A 23,388-nucleotide genomic window follows, 5' to 3' on the forward strand; every position below is an offset into this window, starting at 1 on the left:
CCAAGCATGCAACAGCACGTTGCCTGAGAGGCCACGCTGTACCCAGGAGTGGAGAGCGCCTTTATGGACTGTTAGGCCTGAATGCTGACCAGAGGAAACAGGTCAGGAAACATTTCCTCAAATTAATCGACGGGGAGCCAATGGATTGTCAATACTGCTGCGCTGCTGAATGACAAAACACACGTGTACACGCACACACACACACACACACACACACACACACATACAATGACTGTCCACATTGTGGCCTCACCTGTATTGCTCCTATATTCTCCATCAGCTGGTCGGTGTTGGATGCACCTAAAAGGACAGAGCTCACCCCCTCGTTCCGTAGGCACCACGCTGTAGGAGACCGGTAAACAGCAATGACACCCCCACCACCACTAAATACACACACACACACACACACACACACCATTCCATCCCAGCATCACAAATGCAAGCAGCTCTGCAACAATACTTCACATATACACACAGGTTTCACTTATTAATCATCCCAAATGACAAGCTGTTTTGATCTTTTTTTCTGTTTTGACTCATTGTGTGAAGCATATTCAGATACAAGTTGAATGAAGTGAGCTGAATAAATAAAATCTGACTTGACCAGGCAATCCCTATATGATTCCAAACCCTCGTACACATAAAACATGCAGGCTACCACGAGCCTGTATACTCTCCATCCTGTCCGGCACCATGAGATAACAGCATTGCTCACAAACAATAACATAACAGCTTGACGCAAAAACGCTGCACACGCACTAGCTTGCTATAGATAACATGTAGGGGTGTTATGATTCATTTGTTGCATCAATTACAAATCCTGCCAATTCAACTGAATCAACCTGTTAAAACAAAGAAACAGAGTGGATCGCTCTGACTTTGGCCTGATTCATTCCTGCTTCTTAAAAAAGCCACTGTGGTGATTTCACAGAACACTGAACTAAGTGAAACTTTTTCATGTAGGATAAATAATGTTAAAATAATTCTGGTGTCTGATTTATTTTGCGAATTTCAGGAGGAAAAAAAAGCATCATCATATATTACGGCACAAATTTATTATTGGATACAAAATTTTGGCTAAAAGTACTGGCTCAAGCTCAAGCTCAAATCAAATTTAATCATTCCCCAAAAAAGAAAACATTTTCAATCTAACTGCCAACTGCTAAATTCTGACTCAAAATGAAATTAAGCCAAAGATTCACACCCCTAGAAATATGCAACAAACATTCCTTTCTAAAACTTGTTTCTCTTCTGTATGCTATCATAGCTGTGAGCTGGATATTGCAGTAGAACTTTATGAGGGAAATACAACTCTAATGGATCACAGCATAAAACGATGGAGATTTGTTTGTAAAACTGTGAGATTATAATTCCGAGAGGTGAGAGAACCACTGTAAGAACATCAGAGTATGGTCTGATGCTGGTCTGCAGCTGACGGTCTTGCATTGGATGTGAAATATTAATGCTGATGCAGGAGTGTGGGTTCTTTGAAGTCACTGGGATTGCTGCAACAAAAGCTATTATTTCATGTCATTCACAATTCACTACAGCACCTATTGCCTCTGTTCTCCCTCACACCACAACCTACATCCAGAATTTAGCACCTGCTTTGGAAAAAGCAGGTGCTGGGATCCTGCCAGTGGGACGGAGTGGTATTTCATCTTTAGTTTTTATTCAATATCGCCGTGCCAACGAGACCCAGAGTGACACATAGTGGACATAAATCACCTGCACTGCCTACAGGAGTCCCTGCAGAATTTATGGTGATTGAGAGAGATGAGGGTGTCCACTAATGGGCTGTGAAACCTAATCTATGACTCTGCATTACTGCAAGGCTGAAAAATCTGCCTTGATATCAACTCGGACGGGATATGGAGACCCAGATTTACTCGGTGCTTCCCTCATCGCTGACACTTTAACAGCCCTCCCAAGATTGGGAATCTTTGGACTTTGCTCATTCCCACTTTGCTGCAATGAATCAGTATTGGCCCCTTGCTGGATTTATGCCTGGGATGCCATTTTACTGCTGACATGGTAAACTCACAGATATAGCACACCAAAATGCCTGTGAGTACCACAGGCCTACAAACACAAACACAAAAACTCATTCACACCACCCCAGATGTTTGTATTTATAATATTACTGTTTTAAAGGGAAAAGTCCACCCTAAAGCAAATGAACATTGTTTAAAAACAGGGATTTGTGATTTCTGTGTTTCTGGTAGAACTGAATATGGCAAAAAAAACAAAAAACAAAACAAAAACAAAAAAAGCAGGGCGTGTACCAAACAAACATTGACACATCTGTAAAATATGATTTGTGTGAAAAACATTTTCATCAACTAAAACAAAAATAAATACAAGGCTTTACAAAGAAATGATAACAGACTGTGCTGAGTTTACAAAACTAAAATAAACTAAAATTATAGAGAAAATATCTTCATCAGTTTTAGTCTATCAATTTATTTCATGCACAAGGCAAGTACTTTGGGTGGATATGAAATCCATCTTCCAATTTTTTAGCTGTGCCAGTTTTACACCAGTAGATGGTTAATATCCTTCTGTCTGACCTTTTTGGATCTCGCCCCTGACAAATACCCCATTATACAAAAAAAAAAAAAAAAAAAAAAAGACTAAAAGTAACTCTGAAACTAATAAAAACTAAACTAAAACTAAGCATTTTCAAAAAATGAAAAATAAACTAGTAAACATACTGAAAACTCTCCCTCTTCAATGCTGGATTTCTCCCTGGATTTCTCACCAGTAAATCAATCTATAAAGCCCTTGTTCTTTCATATTTTTTTCTTTTTAAATTAAGTGTTGTGGATTTTGGCTAGTTAGCTGCAGAATAACAAAAACATGACTTCCAACAAGAAAAAGGGACAAGAAATGCAATGTAAATCATCAATCCAAGGTTTTAAATTGTGTTTATGTGTTTAGGCTGGATTTTTCCTTCAATTAATTAAAGGGGCTGTGCAAGAGAAAATCAGCTCTGTTAGGTCACAGAAAAAGGTTGATAAAAGTTATTTTATACCACTGTGAGATATTTACCTTCTCTGTAAAAAGTCTACAGTCGAAATACACGACACGCACACACACACACACACACACACACACACACACACACACACACACACACAAGACAAGACAACATACCAAGAGGCAAACCCGACAGCCGTGAGAGCGTCGGCCTGTCGTGAAAAGAGAGCGAGCGGAGAGGCAGAGGGACGGACAGACAGACAGAAAGAGAGAGAGCGGCAGAGTGTATCTGCGTACCGATGGCGAGTTGGGGCAGAGTGCAGCCCAGCCGCTCCGCGATTGCCTGCAGCTCTTTCAACTTCGCCTGCTGACGCCGGCCCTCCTCGCTCAAGATCTTGTCCTTCAACCACTGGTAACCCTGTCGAAAACACAGCACACCTGCTCAAAAACACAGCCCTGCTCACACCGGTGCACCACGGCTCCTGTGTCACCAGGGCCTGTTTTTAAACACGTGACTCTGTCTCCTGCCGTCTGCGCCTCAGGAGGGCGAGAGGAACTCTAGCTAAGCTTTCAAGTTACATCCACACACAGATAGAAAATGCATCAAATCTTTGAAGAATTTTAAATTATAATTACAAAGTATACTCAAAAAATGTTCAAGTCAAGGAGGACAAAATACTCACATTTCAGTTGTTTGTTTAGCTCATATAATAGAAAAATGCTTAAAGGTTTTGGCACAGAGCCTTCAGGGCGTTTTTAAAATTACAAAGTTTGGCTGAAAAGAAAAAATACTGACAACTTGCATGTCAGAACTAAAGAGCATCAAGGATCAGGGATGTTATGAGTCCAGTTTTGACAAATTAGAACCAAAAGGAACAATCACAGAGTTAAATAACCAAAAGGAGCAAATACCACAGACATCCACAAGCAACACTGTACTGGACAATGGGGATCACATTCCACACAAGTGGTCAAAAGGCACTGCACAACACCAAAATGGAGAGCTGGTTTCATGAACCAAGGAAGGCTTGGATCCACAAGGTGCAACGCAACAGTCACTGATACACAATCTACAGATGTACAACATGCCACTGCACCACAAACGGATAGATTATTGTATCAAGTCATGTGTTTGTGTGTACTGTAGAGGCTGGATCAGGCAAGACACACATTTCTGGGTCATGACTAGAGGGGAGTTTTTTTGAGCGATGGAAAAAATGTAGTTGCTTGGTCATAATCTGTTGCTGTACACTTCCTGAGCTCATTCAGCACCCCGAAAGTGAGATATTCCACTGAATGCTCACTGAATGAAATCATGAAGTGGTTTTCTCCACCCAAAGCAATGACGGCAATTAATAATGCACAGTAATATGGGTGTTTTGTTGCCTTGTGCTTGGTGGAAAAAAAGTCAGTTCAGTTCACTGTGTCATTACCCAAGGGGGTCCAACTAAAGAACAGCAAATAAAAGAAATACTATTTGCGCATACAGCTGTGTGTATGCATTTTTGTGTGCATGAAAACAAGTGTGTGTGCGCTTGTTTGCAAATGCAAGCACTAAAATGCGCTGAACTGACACCAGCCAACAAGCAGTGTCAAACAGCATTGCTTAGGGAGTAAGTACACAGTGCATGGCTTCAACATGGCACTGAGAACACACAAACATATCGAGGGAACACCAGGTTTTAGCATCTGAAACTCAAACACACCCACACACAGCCATACACACACACACACACACACACACACACACACACACACACACACAGAGTAAGAAACATCCACTACGACAACCAGCAATCAGTAAGGACTGGGGACATGGAAGAGGGACGCAGAGCGGAAGCACAGATGATTGGAGGAAGATCAACACAGAAAACAGCGAGGAGGGCTGGTGGGTTGGCTACCTTCAGAGAGGCCCGAGAGTAGGCAGGCACCCTGCCGTCGTATTTCCCTGAGATGATCCCACAGGCCAGTGGTGACCATGTCATGGCCCCCACACCTGAGAACAAATGCATCATCATCATCATCATTATTATTTTTGGTTTTATTATTGAAATAAACATAAAAAGACTGTGGCTTGCTTAACCAAAATAATTCTAATCCTGATCTCATCTTTATTTGGTTAGAAAAGAAGAGGAGAGATTTTAGTGATGCACACGTTTTAATAACCGTCATTAATAAATGGGCAATTGATAGCGAATTAAACCTAAGTTAATAGTTATTTGCAGTTCACAAACAATGAAATGATAATTAATAATGTTTGCTTACTACATGGTAAATTAATTATTAACAGTTTATTTTTGCACACATTATAACATTTTCTGTACTTTAACTTAAACTGAAATTTCCCCTTGTGGGATAAATAAAGTATGATTGATTGACTGATTGATTTATTAAGTATTTATTAATGATTACTACAGGATTTGTAAACCTAAAACAAATTACCAAATGATTTAAGAAATTATTTATAAAACAGCTGCAAACATTACATCGATAGATGGATGAGATATTTGTAACATTTCAGTGGTAAATAACTGCACTGTAAACTGTCTATAAACATTATTTGGCGGCTACAATAAAGTTGCTGCAGATGTTAATAGCACTTGGTAAATAGTTAATAAACACTGTGTGGTGCAACTTTAAATGGCCTTTGGATGACCTTTATAAAGCTTTAATGGTCTGTGTCGACTTGAGCAGCTATATTCATTAACTCATTATTATAAGCAGCTGTTGCTTACACAGTAGGCTATTTACTAACCATTCAACAAGGTATTAGAATCATCATCGTTTATAATAATCAGCATTTCAAATTTATAATAGCATCAAAATAATGTTTACAGACAGTTTACAAACCAATTAATACCCATTACTAAAAAATGCTATAAAATCTATCTATTTAATGTTTGTAGATGCTTAATAAACGATTTCTTACAGGTTTACAGATTATTAGGTGAACACGTACTCCCGGTGCAATGTATTTATCCATACAGCAACTGTTCCTTTTGTCCTTTTGTTGTAGACTGGTGACAGTAAAAAAACATATTTATATGACTCATGTCTGGACAAATCTAGATAAACTCCTTAAGTGTGAGAAACGCAATGACGGAAGCGTCTGACAGAGACTAGAAATACCCAATGACAGTTCAGTTTGAGACTGGAAAAAAATACAAGCTGGAAGCGAGTGAGCTGTGTCTTGTTGATGCTGTAATGTCTTATTGTGAGTGAGAAATTTGATGTTTTGGCACTGAACCCCATCACTGAAGATTCATGTATGTGACGCTCCTTCATCAAATGTGTGATCCCTAATCCTTGCTCATCTTCAGGCTGGTATATCCATATGACAGAGAGAAGGGACACTCTCTCAAGTCCATTGTTTAGTGTGAAGTGAGTTCTGTTTTTGAAGCCTCAGAGGATTTTAGACTGTCATCTGTAGGAAACATGAGATGCGTTTGAAAACCTAGTTTTAGTGTGCTGTCAGGCTATCTAAACCAAGCTCCAGCTGCAGATCAAGTCACACTGACATCCTGAGCGCTAATCCGCGAGTCCCCCAACCACTTCAGCCCTGTTCTAAAGCCGACCTGAGGCAATTCCCATCCCCAGCCATACGTACGTCCCGGCTCACCTATCTTATGGAAGAGCTCAGGTAGCTGTACCTCCACCTTCTCTCTCTGGAACATGTGGTACTCAGCCTGCTCACAGATGGGAGGAATCTGGTTGAACTGCCGTGCCACGGAGTACGCTTCCTACAGGAAACATGGAGGGAGCAAGAACTAGGATGACATACAGCACTCAGTGGTTTGTATGAAACATACTCAGGCAACACACACACAAAAAAAAAACTGGGCCACAAGTTCAAAAATCATTTCAAATTATTTGGCATCAAGATGTTTCCAAAAACTCCTTCAGCAATGTTGGCAATTTTTAGTTTGCAAAAAGTGGTCCTGTTGTCGCTGATTTTAGTCTGAGAAGTATTGGAGTTCGTCAGAGTTCATTCAGTCTCACCATAATCTCCATAGGGCTCCAACGGGATGTTCCCCAGTACATGGCCATGCCTTGGTTTATCACATGAGTCATTGCCCGCACCGTCTCTGCAAATACAACATACACAAAAGTCAAAACACACTTTACCTTGGCGTTACCATGGTCTCCCTTGCATTTTTCCTCTAGTGAATGTGGCGGCATGCAGTTTGGAGAAATTGTTGTGACGAACTATGTGAATATGAATTGCTTGTTCAACAGATTTATTTGTTATTACAAGGAACATATCGGTTATTACAGATCCAAATGGACTGGAAAATTGAAGACAGATTGTGGAAGAAGAAATCGTTACGCTAATCCTGATGCATGATTGATTCATTCAGACGAGTACGACTCCCATTCAAGACGAGGCACAATTGTATGACATTAAGATAAGAATGAACAAGAATCTGCATTATTAGATGTGTGAGCTGCTGCAGGGGAACAATGGAGGAGACGACTGAAATGAATAAGGGGTGACAGGCATATTTACACCAGTTCTAGCTTTTTCTTGGCTAATTACATGGAGAGCAAATCCTCTGTCATAAGCTATTGGTCGTCAGTAGGCTGGAAAAAAAAAGGCCCAAAGCTGATGTAAGCACACAACAAGTTGAACAGAACAAATGAAAAATATATTGAGGGGATGAGCAAAGGAAGAGTTACAACTTTAGAGGCAAAAGGGAGTGATCTTGTTTGTACAATGACATTCACTGCAATTGTAATGTGTGACACCAAATGTCACACAGAAACTATTATTTTGTTAATATGTTGAACCATCATATCGCTGTATTTGAGTTGGGGGTATTTCCTGTTTACTGCTTGCCCAATGGCCATATTTAACCAATGTGTGACCTCCACAAGGTATAAAATGGTTTCTGTAATTCAGTACAGCATTAGCTCACCTCTTCTTCATCCCCTTTTGCTGTCCTTTGGCTATTCATTTGCAAGAATAAAATAATAAGTCAAAGTAATGTCGTTTCAAAAGGCAGGATTCAACTCTATCCATGTGAAGCAGAAGGAAGCAAACCTACATCAAGCGGCACCAGATATTTCTAAGTAAAAGAGACAGAAGTAACATGACAGTGGTGGAGCCACTGAGGATCGGGTCGCTGCACGGAGAGTCTCGGAGCAGCGAGCTGACCTCTGCCCTGAGTCTGACCCGGAGAGGAACTCTGACATGGGAGCAGATGGATACTGTGTGTCAACAGCTGAGCCCACACACAGTTAGCACTCTGCCATTTAAAGGTCTCCAGCATTCGTGTCCAACCTCATTCTGACTGAATGTGGAGGCGAAAGGACCGGGACAACACGCAGCACTTAAAAATAGATTCTTCAGCAATGAGAGTTTTTGTCGATCTGGACTTGAACAGTGTGGAAACAAAGTCAAGGAGACAAAACACACAGACGGATACGCTTTTTTTAAATGTGCGATGCGAAAAACATGCTTGAGACCTTTTGAGATGGCAAGAAAGAAGACAGGACAATTTAAGAAATGCACCATAGAAACCATAGACAATACCTTCCATAGGCGTATTGGGGTCCGGTCTGTTAGCAAAAACCACATCCACATATTCTAACTGCAGTCTTTCCAGGGAGGCTTTTAAACCTAAAAATAAGCAACAGTCACAAGTTCATAGCAGAATTGTGAACTTTCATACACTGTTATTAATTCTTCACAAATGGGTGCTTCGTATCCATTGAAGTGGACAAATTATTGCAGAGGATTCTAAATATAATGTGATTTCTGTATTGTGGCTGTACACCAAAAAGTTTTCACAGTAACTCTGATAACCCAAATGAGGTGCAGAGTCCATGGAATTAACCTGGCTAATTGGATGGTACTTTGTCAATTCAGAGTCAGCATTTAATTTCTCGCTCTCTCCTCAGAGTGATGTGCTTCACTGCAGCTTACCTTCTATAATGTGTTTTCGAGATAACCCTCTCTCAGTCTCTGCTCTGCAAACAAAGGAGAAAAATTACAGCACATTAGAGGCAATTACCAGAAACGGCACAAGACATTTAAAACATCAACTGGGCCGTGTTCTTATATTATGTGCTCAATGAGACATACGATCTAATTCATGTCACGTCAGCCCCGCAGAAGGGACCTCACAGCAGATCAGTTTGGATTACACGCGATCCCAATAACACGAACATAAGATACAGGCCGGGAGAAATTACACACAGGATCATTTCTCATTTGTACGCACCAGATGAAACAAATCAACCGGATCAAACTTACTTTCCTCCCCAGAAGATCTTCGTTGTTATCACTAGACTGGAACGTCTGGAAAATGAAAAGACATCAGTTACACAACCTGACAAACACAGAAAAAAGATTGCAAAAAAGGATTAATTCATACAATGCTAATATCTGGAGGCACAGGCTGTGGTCCAGGGTATACATGAGTATATCAGTGAGTAGGATGAATACGCCTCACATATCCTCCAGGTGATCTTGCATTTCGCCCTTTTTCTTTCTCTCTGTCTGACACACACACACACACAACCACAACTGCAATAAGAGTGACTACTGCAGAACTCAGCCAGTGCCAGTGAATGCGTGTTGTAGGCGTACAACTTGACAAGGCTATACAAATGCCAATCAAAGATTGACAAAGTAAAAGAGCCAGGCACTAGAGGTTGATCCATTATTCAGCATCTTTGAGGAGGGACACACGAGTGTGGGCACGGCACGGCTGCCCACATTAATCTTTTATCCCCCTACCTTGCCTCTCCAGTTCACAACACACTCTTCCTCCCCAATATGAGCAAGGGAAAAGATGATACAAGATTAGAGAGAGCGATAGGACGGAAATGAAAAAAAAAAAAAAAACACCCGACTCAATTAAAGTAGGTTCCATACCTCCACCCTTTCTTCTTTATGATGTTCCCCAGCACCACCTCTGCCCTGTAATACAGAGAAGAGGCAAGATTAGATTGACTGGAGATACAGAAGTCTTGCAATGCAGGTGCAATGACAGGAGCACTAACACATTATTGTCTGAGAGATGTTTTGCAGCCCAGAATTAAAGCTGGAATACATAATGGTCCTGCCGCAAACACTGGCAAACTGTGTCCATCAGGCTCCAAGATCCATAAATTTGGGGGAAACAGACACAGTTTGCTGGTGTTCTTCAGCAGGAAACAGTTCACAACAAAACTCTTCATCCCTGGGGCCTGTGGATTCTGTCAGGTCTCCTTTGTCGGGTATTTTCACTCTGCTAGAAATGAAGTGCTGTCCCATTTTTGCTGTAGTTTGCCACCATTAAGTGACAACGTGCGGAGGGTTACAGATTTCAGCTTTAAAGAGCGATGTACAGCTCTGCAAATTTATAAAGCTTGGGTGGATTTCCACTGAAAAAGGCACCGACCTAAGGGCAAGTTCACACTATAATCCAGAGAAATCTGAAAAAGTCATTGCCATGTCAAACTGTTTTCTGTCCACTCTAGCGTTTTCACAAAGTTTTCAAAAGTTGGCAATCCACACTAAAATGCCCCAAAACACTTAAATGTCTGTAATAGGCATGTGCAGAACAACACTTGTATTTCACTTGGATCGCCATGTTGATTGCTCTGGTTTCAGCCAGGGGTCCCATGACAGTTATACATTACACGCCACACATCATGAATCTCTTTAGTGGTGGGAATCGAGACCTGGTTCCAGTTGAGAACCACATTCAACATCGGAATCATATGCCTCGGAGCTTATCAGTTCCTTTTATCGATGCTGACATGGAGGTTTTTCACCTGCGTACTGAGCACTGGAGAAGGGGAGATGCGCAGGCAGTGCCTCCCTCCTCCCTGTGACCAAAAAAGGGTGTTTTGCTAAAGTGTAGTCATCAGGATTTAATACACCGGGAAAAAGGAGAACACGCCATTGCCTGCGTATTTTCGTTTGACACTGAGAACCTCAGTAGGCCTTGTTATTTGTAGTTACACAGAAAATTCATCAGGAATCAATAAGGAAATCGACAAAGAATCGACCTGATAAGTAGAATTGATGAATGCACTGGCATCAATAAAATCTTATCAATTCCTATCCCTACTCAACCTTTGCCCTGTTTTTACAATGTGAAATGTATCCACTAAGGGGAGCATTTTTGGGAGACTGTTTTAGAAAACACTGTTTTAGTGAGCAAGGAGGGGCACAATGAAGAAATAAAGATGCACCTCCACATTTCTCCAGATTAGTGTGGACATGGCATAAGATTGGTGAGTGTGAATGGGCAGCCAGTATGGCCTAGTCTGGGCTGTATTCTATAACCACCACCACATCAGTCATTAATAGCCACAGGGGTGCTAATTACCCACAACATGGCACCATTAGAGCCGGGACAGAACCTGTCAGTGGGAGTTTCTCACCCTTCCTCTCACTGCGACAAATAAATGAGACTCCTCCATGTAGTGTTTCCTGCGCAATGTTAATATTTGGGCGTCCTGCCCAGGTAAATTAAGAGCCTGCCAAGTCAATTTTTGTTTTGGATTCTTTTCATGATGCATGTGCCGCAATGGATGTTGGTTCTCGCTGATTTTGTTTCCAAATGCTGCCAAGCACCTAAAGTGTTAATAAACTACAAGGGCCGCAACTCATTGCACACTTGACGCAGTGCATCTGTGCTTCTTTGAGTCTGACATAAACTGAATGGAGAGACAGTCTGAAATGTAGCCTCAGTAATCAGAAGTGTGACAGACAGTTAATACTGCAGTGCTGTTAGCTTGCACTAGACTGAGAGACTCTGGTGCCTGAAGAAAAATGTTACTGGGCTGGGTGGATGAAACATCAATAACAAGTTGTAGTTGTCAATAATTTCCCTTCCCGTTGCCACTGAAGGAAACTGACAACCTGTGGGAAACACCATGTAATGTGACCTACATTGAACACACACAGTAGAGGTATAGGGCCCCGTTATCGATCCCTCTGCCACCCTCAGCTCATTACTCCTCTCTCCCACCTCCCATTTTTACTTGCACCACCTGTTCCTTCCCACAGCCTCTGTTCAGCTCTCCCCCAGGTACCAGCATCTCTATTATGCCTCCCACTCCACCCTGGTTCTGTTCCTGCATCTCCCTACTCCTGCGCGTGTGCCTCTGGTGCAGTCTGCCGATCCAAGACGCAGCGAGAGCGCAGCAGAATAAGGCTGCACTAATGTTCCACACCCAGCTGACTGGACCCACATACTTTTCACAACTAGCAGCAATCCCTTGACAGAAAGGCAGCACAGCAGTGTGCTGTTCACGCACATACTCACACAACCCATTGCACTACATGTTGTTCCTCTGAAATGTGAGCCCAAGCATAACGTACTCAACGCTTTGAGAGCGTTCATGCTCCTCATTTGTGGATTAATTAGGTGCTTCCTCCACTGCGTAATCTACACCATGACTTATAGCAGAAGCGACGCCTTGATGCAGTGTTACTCATGGATTCATAATAGTCTGGTAGGTTTCTCCATAATTATCTTAACACTTTGTCACTGATTTCACACAATATCGTGCAATTACTATGCATATGGAACAAAATGTCTAAGCCTGAAACATAATCAAGGAGGAGACAGTGTTACGCCAATTACTTGTATACTTTTAAGTTCAGGACAGCCATATGTGCTAGCTGATAACAGCGGCTGCATGGTATAAAATTAAAATAGAAGCAAAACATGGATATTGGTGCAGTTTTTTGATTTGTATATTTTGAAAAAGAGTAGCTTGAATGCTGCAATGTGTAAGCTAGTTGAACACAATCAATATTGAAATATTTGCTTATTGAATGTTTGTCTGTGTTGCCAGAGCACACATATACATGCCCAATATGCAATCACTGCCAAGTGCTTTGCATGAGCAGAGCCTTGACTGTGAACACAGCTTTGTAAGCCCTGTTTATCTCTCTAACCTCCCAACAAAAAAATCAACATTACAGCAAGGCCACCGGCACCACTTCACATTCACTGAGTCTGACTGAGGAGGGAGTGGCAGCACAGCAGAACCAACTGATTCGTATGAAAGCTCTTTACATTCTGATGAAAAGCATTTCATTTGTTCTTCTGTGAATTTACTGTATGTGTGTGTGCATATGTGCATGTGCACATGTGCATACTATAAGCTTCTCAGCGCTGCTTTGCACTGCAAGCTGTCAGGATTAACACCTGTGCAAGACCTGCTGAGCTGTGACATGCTGTCACAGCCTTTTGCACGTGCCTCGTAGACCTTTCTTTCCTGTCGATCTGTGATTTGTTGTGCTGTATCATGACAATCAAGGTCAGAGTTTGTGATCCTGACATGGGTCAAAGATCAATGCTGTGCCTGTTTTTATGACTCTGTCATAAAACTCAAGGCAAACAGTGCTGAAAGCTCCCTACAACAATGGGGGTGCGCAGTAATGGAAGTTTACCAGACAACAGCTGCTGAGGCAGTAGGTGGTGAAAGGAGGGAGACAACTGACATCGACTTTTCTGCCTTTTTCTTTTGATTTTCTTTTAAGAAGCTAGAATCTTAGGATATCTCCCCAAACATATTGGCACAATGAAACCCTAGAATATTCTAAGGAGGATTAAAAAGAAAGACTTGGTGCTGTTAATCAGAGATACTGTTGGCAAAGGATAATCCCATAGATTATTTCAATCCATCCAAGTTACTACAAAGCCTGATTAATCCACAGTGGAATATAAGACATCGTTATGTACGGCAAGAAGGCGATGTAAAGAGGTTAAAAATATCAATACTGCCTATCCTGTGAATTTTGGCCAAGACTGAATTTCTGACCCCTCATAAAAATGTCAAACATTACAGCAGTGACTCATGGTTAAAGAGCATGACCCACCTAACCTCAGGTTCTGTTCAAGGACAGACATTAACAGCTTTGTGCCCTGTGTGTTTATCTAGAGCGGATTGTAGGTCTGACCCTGCATGTCAGTAACATGCTTTACATTACAATAAACGCGGTAACAGCCAGAAAACGTGGAAGCATATAGGAGGCTGCAGTATCACGGTAACTGTTGCCATGAGTAGTTTCATTTCATTGCCAAACTCAGGGCGTCAGAATGATTAACCAGCAATGTAAAATATATCTGAATGTAATCTTCTAAAGTCTCTCCAGCATTATGGAGTGATTCTGTAAGTCACTAGAAGCAAGACTTGCTACAATTTGGTTAAGCAAAGCCTCTTTCACATATAGTTCTCAGTAAATTACTGGGATAACCTTTCAGGCACACTGGTGATTTTCACTATTCAAAAATGCTTTGTCACACATGCAATGACAATGCTAGAATAAATGGGGCAATGGACTTAAGACTTGACTTTTCTGCCTCATCATGCTGTGTTTACATAGAATTCCTGTTATTTTATCGTACAGTACAGCATCTGTAACTGTTCCAGACAGCTGCCTATCAAATTCATCATCTGCACAGACTGAGAGGACCTCCCTTATTTCTCAATCTGTTCCCTTATTTCTCAATCTGTCCAAGTTCTTGACATTCTTGAAGAAAAAAAGAACTTGTATTGCAGTTATCAAATCACCTGTGAGGCTTTAAGTCCCCCTCCAGTAATTTATTAAGCTCCTAAAGATAATCTATGTGCATCAATATTACATATTTAGACATTTTTCATGAAAAAAATCCCTTTGTACCTTAAATGTAACTCTAAACCTCGCCCTAATTAAAAATGCACAGATGTATGAGTACGCAAATAGTCCCTGCCCACCTCCCTGCCTGCTCACACACCGGCTCACAACCAGAGCTCTGTTCACCGAACACGAACGTCCCATCAATATTGTGCCATATTTGAAAACCTAACCACGAAAAACAATATACTTTTTTCAATGAATCTCTTAGCTACACTAATATTGTTCATATGAAACAGCCTTTTAAAGTTGGTCTTGTTTTTTTTTCTTTTCTTTTTTTCTTGTTTTTTTTTAGCGGAACTGGTGCTAATGACATGGAACGCAACACCAGGATTGACTGCCAGATTTGCGATGTACTACTGTAAGTCTAGCTGGCCCGGGCCATGTCTGAGTCTCAGATTTTAGGGGTGTGCACAGACACGTGAAAACACCTCTCAAGTGACAAACTTTACACAGATACAAGTCAGTATAGTCAAGGACAGCCATAATAGGAGACATAAACATAAGAAAAACATATTTTTGAGTGGAAGGGGACTTGAAGTATTTACATCTTTTCCAAAGCGTGTTAACCAGTTTCTCCTGGTACTTCAGACATGTTTGGTGTAAGTTGGTGATCACTGATAAAGTGACCTGTGGCACAGGGCGTACTCACTTCCCAGCAGCGTAGACCTCTGCTGTGTCAAACAGATTGATGCCATTCTCATAGGCCAAAGTCATCAGCTGCTCTGCCATCTGTTGAGAGGGTAGGAGAGAAGGAATAAAGAAAGGGAGAGGAAAGGTAGAGGAAAAGGAGGAGGCGTTGGCGGGTTGAGAGATCACTAGCATGGGGTGTTAGTGCTTTTTCAATTATTAAACCTCCTTCACACGCCTTGGAAGGAACGCCTTGGTGGCTTTGCCCTCACGTGGCATGCGTTTACTCTCTGGCTGTGACTTCCTCTGTAAATATATTGGCATTACAAGCAGCAATAGCCTTCCAGGGAGAACCAGGGTGTGCTGTATCATATGGAAGGGTGCAAATTCCTGAGCCTTGACTGATGTGAGATGAGAAAATCCATCTGCTCTCACCTCATCCGTTATCTGTCCGCCGAACGTCACCCATGTTCCTACAGAGAATGACAGAAAGTGCAGAGTGTAAGTACATCACTCTCTCTCTCTCTCTCTCTCTCATACACATACACATACACAAACACACACACACACACACACACCTTGTTTTGTAAATGTGAAAATCGAAAAACAAGTGTGGAACCAATTGGAACAAGAGTCTGTGTCTGGGACGACTTTTCACCAGAAAATCTAATAAGAACCATTTTCAGCACCTCTACAACTTTTCTGAAATCTGAATGTTTCTGTTGGTGTTCAAAACCTTTTCAGGCGCTGACTTTTAACACTATAATTTAACACATTTTAAGACGTTTTCTGCAAACACCATGAAACTTTTATTTCTTTAGACACACTGCATAACAAAGCCCTCCCCTAACTATTAGAGTAAAGAGGAAAGCAGGCAATTAGTTTCATGAGTCCATTACATTGGACAAAGTCTGTGTGGTGTTCTACAAATCTCTCTGTCAGTCTCACAGTCCAAGACACTCTTACCTAATCCAAGGCAGGACACCCGCAGGCCCGACTTTCCAAGGTTTCTGTCAAAACAGAAAGAATGGTATTAGCCTTAATGCTGAATTGATGTGGCAGTGATTTGTGATACCTTCCACAGAGTACAGAGCGTAGAAGCATGAGATTATAAGTCTGAGCACAAAATAAATATGTATTCAATGATAAAAAAGCTCCAGTCCTGAAACAATAAGTAGTGGAAGGCAGGCAGCACGCAAAATTGTGCTTCTCTACTGTAATGTAGGTCTGAGTGATATGGAATGAATCAAATATCACAATATTTTTGACCGAATACCTTGATTTTGATATTGTCACGATACTACAGGGATGACTATTGGACCATTAATAAGATATTCACACAACCATTAATAATGCGAATATGGTGACCAACAGGTAGAGGAAAATAATACAACAGCTACAACAAATAATACAACAGTCTACTAAGTTCAGAAATTTGCATCCCTTTGCTGTAATGCAGCCTTTATAAGCAGGAAAGAACACTTGTGCCATATCACAATATTACAATATCCAAAATCACAAACGATATCTAGTTATGTTGCTGAAAAAAGATGAAAAAAATACAAGAAATATCTGTATAATAAAACAACCATTGATTAATTAAGTATTACTTGATTAAATTATTAATGGCAATTAACCGATCACTGGTTAATCATTAAATCCCTCATTCCTATTACACCTCTGTAACGGCTGGTATAGTTTTACTTGTAAGAAAAAGTATGTTTCCTAAACTTCTTCTTACAGTGGAAGCTTACAGGGTTTTGCATGGATTTGAAGCCAGCCTGTTTCTGCTCGTGTGCTCTGTCTGCTCTGACTCATGTAGGACGGACACGTATGGAGGAACAAAGACAGAACATGTGTGTGAGTTTGTGTGCATGCAAACAAACGTCAAGTAAAAGTCTGACAGAGGAAGCGTGTCTTAAGCAGGCCCACCATGACATCCAGTGAAGGTTCTCACGGCACACCAGGATCCCCTTGCCGCCATGTGACTAAAATCCCCTTCCACCACTCAGAGGCTTTACTCCCCACAACAACTTGTCCCTAAAGCTGGCGTCTCTGAGCCTATCACGGTCCAGACAGACCCCACTGCTGACAATCACAGCTTAGTTGGGTCTTTTATTCTTTTGTGTCAGCTTTTAAAGTTTTCTGAGACGGCTATGCATACATATGAGAAGGTTCCTACTTAAAAGGCAATATCCAGACGTAGGGCATCATATAGATCTAATATGAGCACTGAAATATGTTTTACTTGCTCAGGGGTTCACAGTTAGTATAATCTGTTTGAAATTGTATCTGGAAGGAACAGCAGTGCTCAGATCACCAAAACCCTTGAGATCATAATATTTCTTTTCCCTCAGATATCTTTGATCTAAGAAATTATTAAACTCAGAAAATGAAGCGTGCTACTTCTGGTCAGCCTTCTGTAAAAGATAAGCTAGCAGTGTGGACAGATAAAAGTATGTGGCATCAGAGATGATGTAACATGTGCAGGAGTCAAAGTGAGCGTGAGTGTGGGAGGCTGTCTAATATATTTTTGTAAGAGCGCCTGTTTGTATAAAAATACAATTGGAATGTCTGTATTTGAAATGAATAGAGAGGGAGACAGAGAAAAGGTGTGTGTGTGTGTGTGTGTGTGTGTGTGTGTGTGTGTGTATGTGTGTGCGTGTGTGTATGTGTGTGACTGCATGTGTGAGTGGGATTGTGTGTGGGGGTGTTTTGTGAAGCCATGGTAGGATCACTAAATTGCTGTGGTGACTGAACAAAACACTTCTTTCAATGTGCTCTCTACGGCAAGAGAGTCCAAAAAAACCCACTTTGCATCAACTAAACCATTTAAAATAAATATGGAAATCTCAACAATATCATATCCCCTCTAAGTAGGCTAAGTGGGCTTCGTTTGTGTTGTAGTGAGAAAAAAAGAGCTCTCTTCAAATGTCTGGTCCCTTCTTAAGTTTCTTCTTGACGTATCTCCGTATATTCTCTATTTTGGTCGAGCTAATCCTGTTAAATGTTCACTGTATTAACAGTCCAACATGCTGCATCGTCCAACGTCATTAGTTCCACCACTGCTCCCCTGAACCACCGTGGCTGCTGGTGAAGTTGCCCCGATCCTAAATCTTATCTTCTCTATTTTAAAGATCTGTAAGATACTTCAAGTATAGCATTTTGCAGCAAGAATCAAACCTTTTTGTTACATTTATTTATGTCAGTGAAGTCATGTCAAACCAAATAAAAAAAAATAATAAAAAAAAAATCTTGTTTTTGTCTATTTTGTAAAGCACCAATAAAACTGTCAAACCTATTTTCTACAAAAGGGTTTCTAATCCTGCTACAGTATGAATTAAACTGAATCCAAAAGATGCTATTAGTAAGGGCCTACTGTCTTATCAGCACACAGTCGCTCACATGGGAGAGAGGGTGCGATAAGGGAATCTGGTGAGACCACGTGTCCTCACGGTGCACAGGGTGAGACACTGCCGCGGTGACAAGGTTAACACAAGTCCCCTATGGCGAACCACTGGAGCTGATCTACAATTAACTACCTCTTAATTGGTTTGACTAAAACATCCCCTCGAGGAAGGGGGGAGCAACTGCTCAGCATCACAAACAGAGAGAACTGTAACAATCCGTAGCTTACTGAGGGAAAATGTTAGCTGAGCAAGTTTGCTGTGTTTTCAGTGGTGGATTGAGATGTTTGCCTAATGGTACTGTGAAATATCCCCTTCATTTGCTTTACTGTGTCTTGTCTTAAATAGAGGGTGCAGTGTAAATGCAGTAGTGCATGTCTATAGATGCTGTCTTGTGTGGTGGATTACTAGAGTCTCCTTCATGCCTTGGAGCGTTTCAGCATCAAACATACCACTTAACATGATTAACTGTATTCATGTAGCTTTGCGTGGAAGCATTATGGACGAGCATGTTGAGGAAATGAGATGCATAGTAAACCCGTACAATTAGACTAGAACTAGGAGCTACAGCATAAATGTTCCTTTAGAGTTGCAATGTTCCCATCAGCAAGTGTTGAGTCTCATCGCAAAGTCAAAGCTTGTGTCAGTGTTGCTTGAGCATGCTTCAACCATGAATATGCACACACAGTACCAGTGGCTCGAAGTACTTCCCTGAACTTTAAAATAAGAAACTAGTGTATCAGAATACACAGCCCTGCCCTTGCTATTGTTCTCTTTGTAATAATGTCCCTTTGTCAGCACTGTGTTGTGTTCAATATTTTACCAGGGCGGTGTTCAGTGCCGCATTGTGGATGGCTGCAGTGACCCTGTGCCAAGGCCTGAACGCAGGCAGGGGTCAGATTCCCGCTGAGCCTAAGCAGACGTGGACAGCAACAGTAAAGTCATCTCGCTCTCATCCTCCTCAATAATGGAGGAGACAGATACAGTACAGGACAAGAACACCATTGCTATAAAAGAGTCAAAGGCAGCAGAGATTTACTGAACAGGTAACTCTTCTGGGACTTAATGGCTGTATCCCATGGCCTGTACCCTTCTTTCCTCAGATATGTTAGTCACTGCTATCTCTGGCACGGTTCCTTCAACAGCAGCCGTCTGCTCCAATCAGCCCTCAGCCCCACTGGAATTAGCAAGGGTGCTAATTTCAGGATCTTGGTTTGTTTATCTGCTCTGATGAGGGGTTGCTTGGAGGTCTATTTTGAGGGGGCTGTTTACATATGCAGTACACCTGAGCCTGACACATAATGAATCTTTCTCTGTCTAAGTCTGTCATTCGGCTCTGCTGCTGACTCTGGGGGCCCTTGAAGGAAGTGGCACTGGCTCAGAGCTGCAATATGTTTTCATGTCATCAAGGTCAAGGTAAAGCAGGGTATTTCAGAGACAGTGTTTCTTTCTTTCAGCCAAAGGGACTCAAAGGCTGGCCATGAAGAATATGCACTGGTAGAATTACAGTGGAAAAAGTACTTTTGGCTCAAAAAAAAAAAAAAAAAAAAAAAAAAAGATTTTGGCTCAAGGATTTGTAATTATTTACAATCGCTGTACACCAGATTTTTTCCAAACAACACTTTGGCATACCTAATATGAGTTGGGCTATTCTGGGTCTCTGGTGGTCCATATTTAATGTTGTGTAGCACCACCAAAGGCACAATTTGCTTTCTTAATAGTTACCTAATTCTCACATACTTGGGTTGGGAAATACTATACAGAAGAGTGCAAATGTTTTATTAGCCTCAACAGTAACTATTCCAACATCATGCCCTCTCTTTAGTTTCAGTTTGACAATCAAATTGTTAATGTTAGCTGCGTCTGCTATCTAATGCTTGGTAACATTAAAAGCTTACAACTAATACTGTTAAAATTTGTTACAGGCTGCAACTGGCAAAATTAGAGCTAGTTTTTTTTGGAGATAAATATATCGAGTAGGTGACTGGTATCATTAGCTAAAATAAGTGAACATCTTTGCTGGCAATCACTGGTGTGAACAGGTTTAAGTTCTCCATGTACATGTCCAATTTCTGCAGGCTTTCATTTGGACCATCTTGAATCCCTAAATTTACATCTCAGCACTTCACACAATATTCAAGGATTAGTTTGCTGTATATTTTAAGCAATTTTGTCTAAAACTAGAGGTCAGAAACCTCTGGTCACAAACATTTGTTAAAATACTGCTAATCAACATGGATACTACCATATTACTACTGTTTATCAAATATCACTGACAAACGATGTCATAAAATGCACATATTATTAGATTCAATTCAGTTTTAAAAACTAAACACAGAAGAAACAACCAAACTTCAGCTTACGTTACACTGACAAAGCCATACTTCTCTACTTGTTAAAGGCAGCAAGCCATGGACAAAGCAACAGCTCACGCCTCCACAGGGCAAGCCACACAGGCGTCATGGGTCCTGGCTGGCACATGTACATTTCAAAATGCTTAACTATTCGCACCATATTCAACTTGAGTTGAAGATAGACTGACCTCATGAATTGGTTCTCTAGGCAAAACAATTCTAACGCCCAGAATGTGCGTTGGCTGCTTGTAATTTTGGTGATTTTTGAAACTTGAGCACATTTTATTGTTGCATTCTATGTGAGTAACTTTGAATAAGGGACATCAGTTTAATGCCTATAATGTAAAATAGAAATGGGTTGTTTTTGGAACAGGCTGCACAGGTCTTTGGAAGCCAAGGACTCTTGCAGCGGGTTATTATCCTTATGCTGGGCAACAACACAGTGGCAAATACAACAATAATTATTCTGCAATTATCAGTGACACATCCACAAATCATCTGTCAATCAAACCCTGGTAAGGTGTGAGAGTGGAGTGCCAGGAGGGACTGGCGGCACGCAGCAGACATGAGTCAGAAGGATTGGGAGAGGGAGCTTAGGCTCGGAGTGAAGGCAGCGGGCAGGAGGAGATGATGAATGAGAGAAAGGGTCACAGAGCTGTAAGGAAGAATGTGTTGAGAGAGATATGTTCACTGAGCTGAACTATTAATACAACCTCACCAGTCAGTGGCTCCAACTTCAAAAAAACAAACATGCTCCTCATGACAAAAGCCCGTATTGGCTGAAGGTGTTTTCCGCCTCCATTCAAGTTTATGCAACATCCATGTGACTCGAGGAAGACAGAGCAAGGAGCTGAGAACTTAGATAACTGGATCAGTAGAGTCAAGACTGAGCAATGAGCAAGAGCCGGGACACACACAACCTGTAATTACAGGACAAGGCCGTCCTAAAATCAAAATTATGTTGTCACCTGGTCCTCTACATGTCAATCAAAACTTGAGAGGAATTCATCCAACCAACACACACACACACACACACACACACAACATGCTAGTCCCTACAGCTTCATCTCAAACAAATGGATTCTGCCTGACGAGATCTCAAAACAGAGCAAAACACGACTATCAAATTTCTCTTAACATCATGCGTAGCGTAATCAGTGTTTTGTAGCCACTGTCATGCGATACCTTGCCTTGAGTGACTCGGGGTGCATTGCATTACATACAGACTTCTCCTCACGTCTCCTCAATGAAAGGTCACAGGGGAAATGAGAAGATATGAGGAGGACAGGAAGCGAGTGAACGGCGACCTGTGAACCGGTATGTTCTCAACTCCACAGTGTGATGATGTCTGAAGCATGATGATGAGACCCCTCCAGCACAGGATCGCCTTCACCATTATGGCTGACAGCTGTCCAAATTATTCTTAGGCTCATGTTTTACCCACTTAAAAACATTTCACAAAGTTAAGACGTGCGTGTGTTTGTGTAATTCAAGTCATCCCATAATGAAGCCTGTGTATCTCATGGAGGTAGAACACCTAACAGATACTTCTTAAGATGATGTGCGCCTGTGTGTTGCAGCTTGGGTTAATTAATCAGAATGCAGGCTGTCATCTCACTAGCAATGAACCATAGTTTTATTCTCTTTATACCCCTAAACCACCAAAGGTCTAGTTGAAGGAACGTGATGTGCAAAATAGACGATGAAAGGCTGTTAATGAGGTTTAGTAAAAATGTATTATTGCCGAAGGGAAACCGCAGTGAGCCACACAAACACAATTCAGAAAGGTTAATGAAGAAAGAGATGCATCTAGGTTTTCAAACACAAAAGCAATGAAGATTTTTAGTATGCAGCCTAATCAACTGCCACATCTCTTCTATCCTGACAATCACAATCAGAGGCCTTAATGTGTCAGCTCAGTTACTTCTGCCTGTGGGGCAGAGTCTGACATCCTACAACTTAAACAGAGTCATCAGCATATGAACATTTGCCATAACACTTCACAGATGTTAGGCTAAAGATGTAAAACCCATAGCTCAATGCAGAAAAGAGGACATTCCTGTGTGGTCTGCTTACGACTGTGGATTTTGTTTGTTATTTTCTACACATTTCTGCCTGTATGGAGGAGGGTATATAGTATATAGGTACATCAATTATTGTAACTCATTATTTCCGCGTTGAGGATACATCTGTGTATCCTCCGGCCACACCTTGTTAGGGGACAGAGGCAAGAAGACATGACAGCTCCTTCATGCATATTTTAACCCTTTGGAACATCCTTAGCGATAGTGGTAGATTTTTAGATGCAAAGATGAAAGGATGGGACAAGATGCATTTTGGCCAAATGGGAAATACATTATCCCTTTCACTCATTCCTCTTTGTCTTTCT

General features: G+C 41.3%; 1 protein-coding gene across 5 annotated transcripts in view; it reads right to left on the bottom strand.

Moving 5' to 3' along the window:
• Positions 1-23,388, bottom strand: part of kcnab2a (potassium voltage-gated channel subfamily A regulatory beta subunit 2a) — a 104,985-nt gene that overhangs the window by 4,665 nt on the left and 76,932 nt on the right. For all 5 annotated transcript variants that reach the window (XM_030051390.1, XM_030051391.1, XM_030051392.1 and 2 more), the window contains 12 exons: positions 16,205-16,248; positions 15,674-15,711; positions 15,261-15,340; positions 9,860-9,904; positions 9,236-9,280; positions 8,906-8,949; positions 8,513-8,599; positions 6,979-7,064; positions 6,599-6,719; positions 4,881-4,975; positions 3,277-3,397; positions 254-342 (listed from right to left, as the gene is read on the bottom strand). In XM_030051390.1, the coding sequence (XP_029907250.1) occupies positions 254-342; positions 3,277-3,397; positions 4,881-4,975; positions 6,599-6,719; positions 6,979-7,064; positions 8,513-8,599; positions 8,906-8,949; positions 9,236-9,280; positions 9,860-9,904; positions 15,261-15,340; positions 15,674-15,711; positions 16,205-16,248 (895 nt within the window). The remainder of the gene's footprint in view (positions 1-253; positions 343-3,276; positions 3,398-4,880; positions 4,976-6,598; positions 6,720-6,978; positions 7,065-8,512; positions 8,600-8,905; positions 8,950-9,235; positions 9,281-9,859; positions 9,905-15,260; positions 15,341-15,673; positions 15,712-16,204; positions 16,249-23,388) is intronic.

This window comes from Myripristis murdjan, chromosome 5 (genome assembly GCF_902150065.1).
Source record: "Myripristis murdjan chromosome 5, fMyrMur1.1, whole genome shotgun sequence".
NCBI lineage: Eukaryota > Metazoa > Chordata > Actinopteri > Holocentriformes > Holocentridae > Myripristis > Myripristis murdjan.